This window comes from Pelophylax lessonae (assembly GCF_965119305.1).
Source record: "Pelophylax lessonae genome assembly, chromosome: 6".
Classification (NCBI taxonomy): Eukaryota; Metazoa; Chordata; class Amphibia; order Anura; family Ranidae; genus Pelophylax; species Pelophylax lessonae.
The window spans coordinates 78,220,975-78,233,335 of NC_138773.1; the positions used below are offsets into that span (position 1 = coordinate 78,220,975).

A 12,361-nucleotide genomic window follows, 5' to 3' on the forward strand; every position below is an offset into this window, starting at 1 on the left:
ACCTGTAACTTCTTTAAGAGGCTCCCATGTCCTCCACTCGTTACCTGTATTAATGGCACCTGTTTGAACTTGTTATCAGTATAAAAGACACCTGTACACAACCTCAGTCACACTCCAAACTCCACTATGGCCAAGACCAAAGAGCTGTCGAAGGACACCAGAAACAAAATTGTAGACCTGCACCAGGCTGGGAAGACTGAATCTGCAATAGTCACGCAGCTTGGTGTGAAGAAATCAACTGTGGGAGCAATTATTAGAAAATCGAAGACATACAAGACCATCGATAATCTCCCTCGATGTGGGGCTCCAGGCAAGATCTCACCCCGTGGGGTCAAAATGTTCACAAAAATGGTGAGGAAAAATCCCAGAACCACACGGGGGGACCTAGTGAATGACCTGCAGAGAGCTGGAACCAAAGTAACAAAGGCTACCATCAGTAACACACTATGCCGCCAGGGACTCAAATCCTGCAGTGCCAGACGTGTCCCCCTGCTTAAGTCAGTACATGTCCGGGCCCGTCTGAAGTTTGCTAGAGAGCATTTGGATGATCCAGAAAAGGATTGGGAGAATGCCATATGGTCAGATGAAACCAAAGTAGAACGTTTTGGTAAAAACTCAACTCTTCGTGTTTGGAGGAGAAAGAATGCTGAGTTGCATCCAAAGAACACCATACCTACTGTGAAGCATGGGGTGGAAATATCATGCTTTGAAGCAGTTTTTCTGCAAAGGGACCAGGACGACTGATCCATGCAAAGGAAAGAATAAATGGGGCCATGTATGGTGAGATTTTGAGAGAAAACCTCCTTCCATCAGCAAGGGTATTGAAGATGAAACGCGGCTGGGTCTTTCAGCATGACAATGATCTCAAACGCAGCGCCCGGGTCCAAACGAAGGAGTGGCTTCGTAAGAAGCATTTCAAGGTCCTGGAGTGGCCTAGCCAGTCTCCATATCTCAACCCCATAGAAAACCTTTGGAGGGATTTGAAAGTCCGTGTTGCCCAGCGACAGCCCCAAAACATCACTGCTCTAGAGGAGATCTGCATGGAGGAATGGGCCAAAATACCAGCAACGGTGTGCGAAAACCTTGTGAAGATTTACAGAAAACGTTTGACCTTTGTCATTGCTACCAAAGGGTATATAACAAAGTATTGAGATTAACTTTTGTTATTATTATTATAATACAGGATTTATATAGCGCCAACAGTTTGCGCAGCGCTTTATGTTTTTGACCAAATACTTATTTTTCTACCATAATTTTCAAAATTTTTTTTAAAAATCAGACTGATTTTCTGGATGTTTTTCTCAATTTTGTCTCTCATAGTTGAAGTGTACCTATGATGAAAATTACAGGCCTCATCTTTTTAAGTGGGAGAACTTGCAAAGTTGGTGGCTGACTAAATACTTTTTTGCCCAACTGTATATACCACACAGGAGGATGTCCCCCTCCTGATCAAATTATCCCACCAGGTCAGGTGCCCAATTACACTATGCTATGCAGATGAAATTGTGTACAGAAATATAGTTAACCTGATTTCTTTAGCCATCTGGACAAAAACAATAGGTCAATGGGAATCCACATCTAGACAATGTTATAATAAACATGGTAATTTCACTCAGCACTGCAACAAGGTTAAAACAAAATATATTACACATTATCCTAAGTATAAACACAGAACTTATTAAAACAGACAATAGTAGGAGACCACTAGTAACAGGCTGTCCGTCTCCTATATTGAAGAACCTGGAATTAACATCCAAGCAGTGTTAATTTCGTCGACTAAAACGTTTTCGTCGACTAAATTAACACAATTTTAGTAGACTAAAATAGGACTAAAACAATTCAGATGACTAAAATACGACTAAAACTAAAATGGCATTTTAGTCAAAAGACTAACTAAAACTAAATCGAAATTTGCTGCCAAAATTGGTGCATGCTCAAAGCTTAATATCATAAATAATAACATATTTCGATTTTTCACTCCAGGACCAGCAGTAATATATAATGAGTTTGGAAATTGTAGAGAAATGCTTAAATAATGCATTACAAGTTACAATTGAACGACATCCATTCGATTATAGATGACTAAAATGAGTTATAATCGACTATAAAATGTAGGACGTTTTAGTCGACTAAAATGTACTAAAACTAAAACACTTGCAGAAGACTAAAATGGGAGTAAAACGCCATTTTAGTCCTAAGACTAAAACTAAATTGAAATTTGCTGCCAAAATTAACACTGCATCCAAGCAACGCCCCTGGAATTAACATCCAAGCAACGCCCCGACCATTCAGAAGTCACAGGCCGTCTACAACAGTCTGAGGCGAAGCTCATACAATGTTCTATCATTCTGATACAGTGGAATTAATGTATCCTATATGTCTTGAGGTATATTGTGGACAAATATATCACTGTCCCATTTGAAGCAATCAAAACCACATTATCAGTGTCCACCAAGTAGTTGTCCATCATTTTCTTGGTCACCCTGTGTCCCTAATAGACACAGGGTGACTTACACAGAGGGGCCTAGAGGGCTCAGAGGGGAATTTCCCAACCTCTCTAAGGTAAGCTGTGTTCCACAGGCCCCCCCAACCAAAGTGACTCCTGAAACAGGTTCTTTTGACAGTGTGGGCAGGTGCCAAGTCCAGCTGGAAAATCAAATCTGCATCTTCATAAAGCTGGTCACCAGAGAGAAGCATGAAGTGCTCTATAATTTCCTGGTAGAGGGCTGCTCTGACTTTGGACTTGATAAAACACAGTGGGCCAACACCAGCAGATGACACGGCTCCCCAAATCTTCACTGACTGTGGAAAAGGTTGCATTAAATTTGGAAATAAAGGTCCCAGAGTCTGGAGGAAGAGTGGAGAGGCACAGAATCCAAGTTGCATGAGGTCCCGGTTTCCACAGACAGTGTCAGGTTTCCACAGTCCGTGATGATTTGGGGAACCATGTCATCTGCTGGTGTTGGTCCACTGTGTTTTATCAAGTCCAAAGTCAACGCAGCGCTCTACCAAGACATTCTAGAACAGTGGTCCTCAACCCTGGTCCTCGGGGCCCACTAACAGGCCAGGTTTGCAAGATAACTAAATTACATCACGGGTGATCTCATTTGCTGCTCAGTGATTGCAGTACTCTAGTCTGCATCTCCCCAAGGTAATACTTAAAACCTGGCCTGTTAGTGGGCCCCCGAGGACCGGAGTTGAGGACCACTGTTCTAGAGCACTTCATGCTTCTCTCTTCTGACTTCTGCTACTTTTCAGTAAGCCAACATTTCTGTATTGATTTAAAAATCCTTTTTTTCTGTTGACCTTATATATTTAAAAATTAAAACCATTAGAAAAAAAAGGGTCTGACCTATCCTCACAGCTTGCCAAGAGATTTTTGGGAAAGAATAGGGCTGGGAGAGATCCTCCTGAATGCACGCTTCCAGGAAAAGGATAACTGAACTAGATATGCATGCTCAGCTACTTCATACACACGTTTATGGAATGATCAACTATCACATCTTTTATCTACGGAAGGACTTGACAGCATTCTTGTAAGCGGAAAATCAAAGGCATGCAGTTTCAGAGAGCAATAAAGAAGTCATAAAGCTGGACAGCTCCCCATGTCAGCTTGAGATCCTGACTGTGCTGGGCCCAGTTCACAGTAAGTAGCCCTCTGCATAGGGCAACCTCCTCTGGGAACCAGAGTCATCATAGGGCGCCTGTGCAAGACCAATTTTTGGGTCCCTCAAATAACTATTGGATAATCACATGAAAGTATTAATTTTAAAGAAATAGGTGAAAGGGGGAGCTTGACACCATCCCGTTCTTAAACCATAAGAACAGTTCGTGCAACATGAAGAATTCCTGCTGCTTGTCACTTTCCTAGAAGTGGACAGTACCCATGTCTGGCTGGCAGAGAGAGGTGCAAGTATCCGCCCAACCCACATCTACAACAAATGGACCCCCAAATGCCACAGTAAAGTGGCAAAAAATGGCATTCCTGTTCCTAAGGCTAGCCTTAGAAACATTCCTATGCTTACAGAGACAGCCCTGTCCAGACACCTTGAAAAAGAACAGGTCAAAACAGACGTTCCAAACCAAACCCTCTCAAACCCAGCAGCAGTCAAACAAACATGCATGCACAGCTTGTCTGCGTGTGCACATTTATGGATCTTTCGGCTGTTGTTTCTCCCATATCTACAGCAGGTGAAGAGTTCTATTAGACATCACAATCTTAAACAGAGTTCCATGGAACTTAGTGTCCTTGAGCGGTGGCTGGTTAACCTCCACCTTGCTTACATAGTTCTGGGTCCAATTGCCACTTGGAACATTCTTCCAACTGGTCATCAATTTAAGAGGGGATTATTCCCACTGATCATTGATGTAAAGGGGGGCAATGCTTCCCACTGATCAGCAGGGTTGAGCTCAGACTTGTTTGAATCCTAGCCGGAACGCACCAAAAAGTGGTTACCTGTACTGAGCCAATCATCTGCAGCTATGCTATTACCCACCCCACAGCCACACCTATAAGTACAGTGGTGGGGTGGAGAATGCCTCAACGGCTTATGACTGGTCCAGTCAAGCAAAAGCTTTCTGGTGGGATTGTTCAGGTGGGTTTGGAGTAGGATCTGATCATGCCTGAGCTCATCTCTGACCACCAGCTTAAGGGGGATATTCTTTTCACTGACCACCATGTAGAGGGGGCATCTTTCCCACTGACTGCCAATGTAAGGGGAGGCGGGGGCATTCATCCCACTGCCTGCAAATATAAAGGTGGCATAAGGGGTGAATAATCCCCGATGACTGCCAACCTAAGGGGGCAAGAGGGACATTCTTCCAATGACAGCCAACCGTAAGGGGAAGGGGCATTCTTTCCAATCACCGCTAATGTACCAGAGGCATTCTTTCCACTGACCAACGTACAATGTAAGGGGGACATTCTCTCCACTGATAACGAGGAGGATAATAGGAGGGGTGTTGTATTGGAGGACAGTGATAATGATGATGATAGGTGTTGTATTAGAGGACAGTGGTGATGATGATGATGATGATGATGATGATGGGTGTTGTATTGGAGGACGATGATGATGATGATGATGGGTGTTGTATTGGTGGACAGTGATGATGATGATGATGGGTGTTGTATTGGTGGACAGTGATGATGATGATGATGGGTGTTGTATTGGTGGACAGTGATGATGATGATGATGGGTGTTGTATTGGTGGACAGTGATGATGATGATGATGGGTGTTGTATTGGTGGACAGTGATTATGATGATGGGTGTTGTATTGGTGGACAGTGATGATGATGATGAGTGTTGTATTGGTGGACAGTGATGATGATGATGATGGGTGTTGTATTGGTGGACAGTGATGATGATGATGGGTGTTGTATTGGTGGACAGTGATGATGATGATGGGTGTTGTATTGGTGGACAGTGATGATGATGATGATGGGTGTTGTATTGGTGGACAGTGATGATGATGATGATGGGTGTTGTATTGGTGGACAGTGATGATGATGATGATGGGTGTTGTATTGGTGGACAGTGATGATGATGATGATGGGTGTTGTATTGGTGGACAGTGATTATGATGATGGGTGTTGTATTGGTGGACAGTGATGATGATGATGAGTGTTGTATTGGTGGACAGTGATGATGATGATGATGGGTGTTGTATTGGTGGACAGTGATGATGATGATGGGTGTTGTATTGGTGGACAGTGATGATGATGATGGGTGTTGTATTGGTGGACAGTGATGATGATGATGGGTGTTGTATTGGTGGACAGTGATGATGATGATGATGGGTGTTGTATTGGTGGACAGTGATGATGATGATGATGGGTGTTGTATTGGTGGACAGTGATGATGATGATGATGGGTGTTGTATTGGAGGACAGTGATGGTGATGATGGGTGTTGTATTGGTGGACAGTGATGATGATGATGATGGGTGTTGTATTGGTGGACAGTGATGATGATGATGATGGGTGTTGTATTGGTGGACAGTGATGATGATGATGATGGGTGTTGTATTGGTGGACAGTGATGATGATGATGATGGGTGTTGTATTGGTGGACAGTGATGATGATGATGATGGGTGTTGTATTGGTGGACAGTGATTATGATGATGGGTGTTGTATTGGTGGACAGTGATGATGATGATGAGTGTTGTATTGGTGGACAGTGATGATGATGATGATGGGTGTTGTATTGGTGGACAGTGATGATGATGATGATGGGTGTTGTATTGGTGGACAGTGATGATGATGATGGGTGTTGTATTGGTGGACAGTGATGATGATGATGATGATGATGATGGGTATTGTATTGGTGGACAGTGATGATGATGATGATGGGTGTTGTATTGGTGGACAGTGATGATGATGATGATGGGTGTTGTATTGGTGGACAGTGATGATGATGATGAGGATGGGTGTTGTATTGGTGGACAGTGATGATGATGATGATGATGGGTGTTGTATTGGTGGACAGTGATGATGATGATGATGGGTGTTGTATTGGTGGACAGTGATGATGATGATGATGATGGGTGTTGTATTGGTGGACAGTGATGATGATGATGATGATGGGTGTTGTATTGGTGGACAATGATGATGATGATGATGATGATGATGGGTGTTGTATTGGTGGACAGTGATGATGATGATGATGATGATGGGTGTTGTATTGGTGGACAGTGATGATGATGATGATGATGATGGGTATTGTATTGGTGGACAGTGATGATGATGATGATGATGATGGGTATTGTATTGGTGGACAGTGATGATGATGGGTGTTGTATTGGTGGACAGTGATGATGATGGGTGTTGTATTGGTGGACAGTGATGATGATGATGATGGGTGTTGTATTGAAGGGCAGTAATGAGGAGGATGATGGGTGTTGTATTGAAGGGCAGTGATCATGATGATGGGTGTTGTATTGAAGGGCAGTAATGAGGAGGATGACGGGTGTTGTATTGAAGGGCAGTGATCATGATGATGGGTGTTGTATTGAAGGGCAGTAATGAGGAGGATGGGTGTTGTATTGGAGGACAGTGGTGGTGATGATGATGATGGGTGTTGTATTGGAGGACAGTGGTGGTGATGATGGGTGTGATATTGAAGGATAGTGATGATGATGAGTGTTGTATTGGAGGACAGTGATGATGATGAGTGTTGTATTGGAGGACAGTGATGATGATGAGTGTTGTATTGAAGGACAGTAGTGATGATGATGGGGGTGGTAGTACAGTAATATCACCTTGAAGTCCCGGCTGTGTTGGGGGGTGTACTCCAGGGTCCAGAGGGATCTCAGCAGCTTGGCCAGCTGTTCGGTGACCTCTCCCCGGTCAGGGGTGGTGGCGGCGGGGCTGGGGAGCGGGCTGCCCTCCTTGTACTGCTCCAATCCCAGGAACTCGGCGAACAGGTCGGTGTTGCTGAGGCACTGCAGCACGGCGTTCATGAAGCAGGTGTTGCCGTGATTCTTGAGGCCGGACAGGCCGGGGGTGCGGGGGCTGTCGGGAGCAGTGAGGGCGGGGGACGAGCTGCCATCACTGGGGGGGTCGGGCTGAGGCGCTCGGCAGGGGGAACCTTTGTCCCGGTTGGGGCTCTCGGCCTCCTGCTCGCTGCTCAGGTGGGATAAGGTGCTGAGGGTCCGCAGGAAGCGGCTGACAAATCCCCCCCGCCGCCAGAACAGCTTCTTCCCCACCTTCTTCTCCTTCCCGCCCTGCACCACCACCGCCGCCTGCGACATGAGGGCATCCCCCGTCCTGCACACACCGGGTACAGTGCGCCCAGGAGCCGATGCCCTCTGGCTGCAGCACGCTTTCCTTTCCGGTGGATGGGGAAGGGGGGGTACACCGTGCAGAAGTGCCCGGACACCGGCGGTGGCGCTGGTCACGTGATTGAGAGACGCAAATCGGCCGGGCCCATCTTTGTTCAGGGCAAAAGGGGAGCGTCGCCCGTCGTTGTTGCTATGGTGGCAATTTATTCCTGCCCACTTCAGTGGCAAGCTGGCGAATAGCTTGCTAGGCGTGGCTGTCACTGTGCAGGGGGCGTGGCATTAGGCTTAGCTATAACTGTACCTGCAGTTGACAAGGGAGAAAGGTGCAGATAACTGATACCGTATATACTCGAGTATAAGTCGACCGAATATAAGCCGAGACCCCTAATTTTACCACAAAAAAGTGGGAAAACTTATTGACTCGAGTATAAGCCTAGGGTGGGAAATGCAGCAGCTACTGGACCACCACGAGACACAAAACAGGGGCTGCGGGCATGGTGCAGGAGATGGCGCAGGTCATAGTAAGGGCATGGTACAGGAGATGGCGCAGGTCATAGTATAGGCATTGCACAGGTCATGGTAAGGGCATGGCACAGGTCAGGGCACAGGTGATGGTACAGGCATGGCAAGGTTATGGTATAGGCATGGCACAGGTCATGGTACAGGCATGGCACAGGTCATGGTACAGGCATGGCACAGGTTATGGTACAAGAGATGGTATAGGCATGGCACAGGTCATGGTACAGGCATGGCACAGGTCATGGTACAGGCATGGCACAGGTCATGGTACAGGCATGGCACAGGTTATGGTACAGGAGATGGTATAGGCATGGCACAGGTCATGGTACAGGCATGGCACAGGTCATGGTACAGGCATGGCACAGGTCATGGTACAGGCATGGCACAGGTTATGGTACAGGAGATGGTATAGGCATGGCACAGGTCATGGTACAGGCATGGCACAGGTCATGGTACAGGCATGGCACAGGTTATGGTATAGGCATGGCACAGGTCATGGTAAGGGCATGGCACAGGTTATGGTATAGGCATGGCACAGGTCATGGTACAGGCATGGCACAGGTTATGGTACAGGAGATGGTATAGGCATGGCACAGGTCATGGTACAGGCATGGCACAGGTCATGGTACAGGCATGGCACAGGTTATGGTACAGGCATGGCACAGGTTATGGTACAGGAGATGGTATAGGCATGGCACAGGTCATGGTACAGGCATGGCACAGGTCATGGTACAGGCATGGCACAGGTTATGGTATAGGCATGGCACAGGTCATGGTAAGGGCATGGCACAGGTTATGGTATAGGCATGGCACAGGTCATGGTACAGGCATGGCACAGGTTATGGTATAGGCATGGCACAGGTCATGGTACAGGTTATGGTATAGGCATGGCACAGGTCATGGTACAGGCATGGCACAGGTTATGGTATAGGCATGGCACAGGTCATGGTACAGGTTATGGTATAGGCATGGCACAGGTCATGGTACAGGCATGGCACAGGTTATGGTATAGGCATGGCACAGTGAAGAAAGTGGAGGGAAGAGATTGGACTTTATAGGCACCAATATTAAAATTGTATATTCTTTATTAGAAAATTCACAAAAGCACATTGATAACAAAACGCAAAAGAAGAGACATATGAAAAGGACAACATATCATATACAGCAATTATTACAATAAGGCGGCAAAGCCTCAAAACGGTTGTGCAAATCGCATAGCCTATCAAGTATTGATTATTGGTACAACAATCACAAGCGATACAAGGATGACCTGTGTTCATGAGGCGGCCCTGGAGAAGGGATGGCCGTCTCCAAAGGGTCGTCTGTACATAGTAGATACAGATGTTTAGGTTGAATCCCAGCTGCCCTACATGTTTCGCTTAACATAGTAAGCTTCTTCTGGAGCATGTGATGAGAGCAAACATCTGCATAAGGACAAAGCAATAACAATGAATATCCTTATATGTAGACAAAACGTTTACATTTTTATAAGAGTTATTATACCGTCATATAACTGAATAGATCTAATGACCAGTCAACACATGGTTACATTTGAGGCTACGTGCCATACCCTTGTCACACCAGGAGACAGAAAGATAGTAGAAAGAGAAAGTAAGAATAAGAGGGCAGAGAAGAGAGAAAAAAGAAAAAGGGGGGGAATGAAAGTGAAACAGAGAGGGAAAGGGTGGAAATAAAAAGGGGCCTGAATGCTGGGAGTGCTAGCCAGGCCCGCAGACATAGAGCCAAACGTAGGGACCAAGGCTTCATAGTATGGTAAAATGGGGTATTCTAATGGAGTGAGCAGAACTGCAATCATATATTAAACAAAATACATACCTGAGAGAGATATTTCAGGTGAGAGAACCTTATGATAAATCAAGCCTTAAAGGCTAGAAGAAATAACGAGGGGGATCGGTGCGCTGTAGTTGGAGCAAAAAGCCTGGTAGGATTACCAGACCTAACATGAGACAAGGAACTTCGAATAACCTGAAATAAATAATGTAATAAATGGAATGGACAATGGCCAAAAATTGATGGAATTGGAAGGGAGACTAGGATGAGGACAGTTGTCCAAGACCTCACCTCAGTGCAACTAAATAGCTACAGTTACAAAGACCCCAAATTCATACAAGGATTAATACCGCGTATTTTAACAGTTGAAAGTAGTAATAACAAGTAAAAAGAAATTCCAGATAAGTGTGACAACATGCATCAGCAAGGTACAGGTAAGGATTAAAGTGCCTAAGATGGATATAGGCATCCCCATTATGATAGGTAACCACAAGACACCGGGCTGTGATAAAGCAAAAAGTAGCAGCGTGAAAAGTTAATGGGGCCAACTGGGGCAGTACTCACATGGGTACGGAACAAGGTAGGGGCTTGTTATCATGGAAGTTTGGTCCCAAAAGGAGGTAGTATGTGGCGGCCGGATGGAGAGAAAGCCCCGGCCTACAAACCCAAAACATGGGTAGGTGAGGTGAATAACCTCATGTGCCTAAGACCTGTGGATATTGAAGGTAGTAAGTACAATAAACCGCCGTATATAGAGATAAATGGCCCAAAAGAAGCATGTAGACTTACCCAGGTGTGTTCAGGCTGTGTATGCTACCGCTACAGCGACCGTGTGTGTGCCCCCCCAGATGGGGATACCGCCATGTTTTAGAGCGAATAGCGCGCTCTATTTAAGGGCAATGGTCCCGGGTGATGAGTCAAGCGTGTGACGTCATCAACTCCGGCCGGTATTCCCCGCGCATGCGCGGGCCACAGGCGTCACCATGGTGACCCAGCACCAAGCCGGCCGCGTCATGACAGGGGGAGGGAGCCCTTGTGAGTCAGTCGACCCACAGCGCTACCTCCTATCCACGCCAGCGGGGGCGCCGATTGGCAGCCAACCGTTGGGCGTGGTTACCCGGCCGTACGTCGGCTCCGAGCAGTCAGCGGGGATGGTGTGCACGCCCCCACATGCACGGCGCCTTCCTGTAGACAAGGAAAGGAAAGAATGCTGAGATGGGACAATCCAGTAAGAAAAATGCCAAGCTAGTAGGAAGGCGGGGGAGAGGGAGAAGAAGGGAGACCCCCGACGGAGAAGAAAAAAACACAAAGAAAAGCACGACCATATATGTGACAAGTGCACCGTTGGCATGACCTAAAAAACGGGACACTTGGAAACATCAGTAAATACTAACAATTACGTCTAGGGTACATGTCATAAATAAAAAATCGAGTGCCAACCTGACCATATATTGGACCACAGGTGTCCCCAAAGTGGGGACACTAGGGTCACAAACCCATGGGCATGGTGCAGTCGATCCGTACAAACATTTATAATGGCCAAACAGAGTACATAGTATTAGATAGCTACACTGGATGTATCAAACAGTGATGTCTTGAAACTTGAACCAATTATACAGAAGGGGAGAGGGACTGGGAGGAAGAAGGGGAGGAAGGGGGGAAAAAAACAAAGGGGGGGGGGGACACAGGCGGGGAGGGAAGGGATGAGGAGGAAAAAAGGGGGGGGGGGAAAGGGGGGGAAAAAAAATATTAGAGAAATTATACAGCAGGAAGAATACAATTGCCAATCATAGGGGGATTGACAGCGTTATTGATCCTTCACAGAAAGCATTTATAGGAGTGCGCCTCGTTAAGCCCTGGGCGGACATTGGCATTCAGACGCTCAATCCAGAGGGATTCCCTCTGGAGGATACGCTGATTCCAATCGCCGCCCCTGGGGTCACGAGGTATGACCTCCAAAACAATAAAATTGACATTCATAGTATTAAACCGATGGTACAAGTCCAAATGCCTGCTTACCGGCGTGATCATCTTGCCACCTGATGAGTAATAAATGTGGTCATTTATCCGTCGTCGAAATTGACGAAAGGTCTTCCCCACATAAAACATGCTGCATTTGCAGAACATGAGGTAGACCACCCCCTCAGTACTGCAATCTGCTCTAAAGGTCGGAACAAAAGTCTCGCCATTGGGCAAAATAAATCTGTTACCCTCGGCCACCCAAGGGCACATATCACAGTGGCGGCATTTGTAAATGCCTCGTGGCCCAGG

The 12,361-nt window shown here is 46.3% G+C and overlaps 1 protein-coding gene across 2 annotated transcripts in view; it reads right to left on the minus strand.

The window, feature by feature from the left end:
* The window catches only part of USP31 (ubiquitin specific peptidase 31), a 191,818-nt gene extending 183,874 nt beyond the window's left edge, over positions 1–7,944 (minus strand). For both annotated transcript variants that reach the window (XM_082260266.1, XM_082260265.1), the window contains exon 1: positions 7,259–7,944. In XM_082260266.1, the coding sequence (XP_082116392.1) occupies positions 7,259–7,750 (492 nt within the window). In that variant the 5' untranslated portion in view covers positions 7,751–7,944. The remainder of the gene's footprint in view (positions 1–7,258) is intronic.
* Between the last annotated feature and the right edge of the window lie 4,417 nt (positions 7,945–12,361).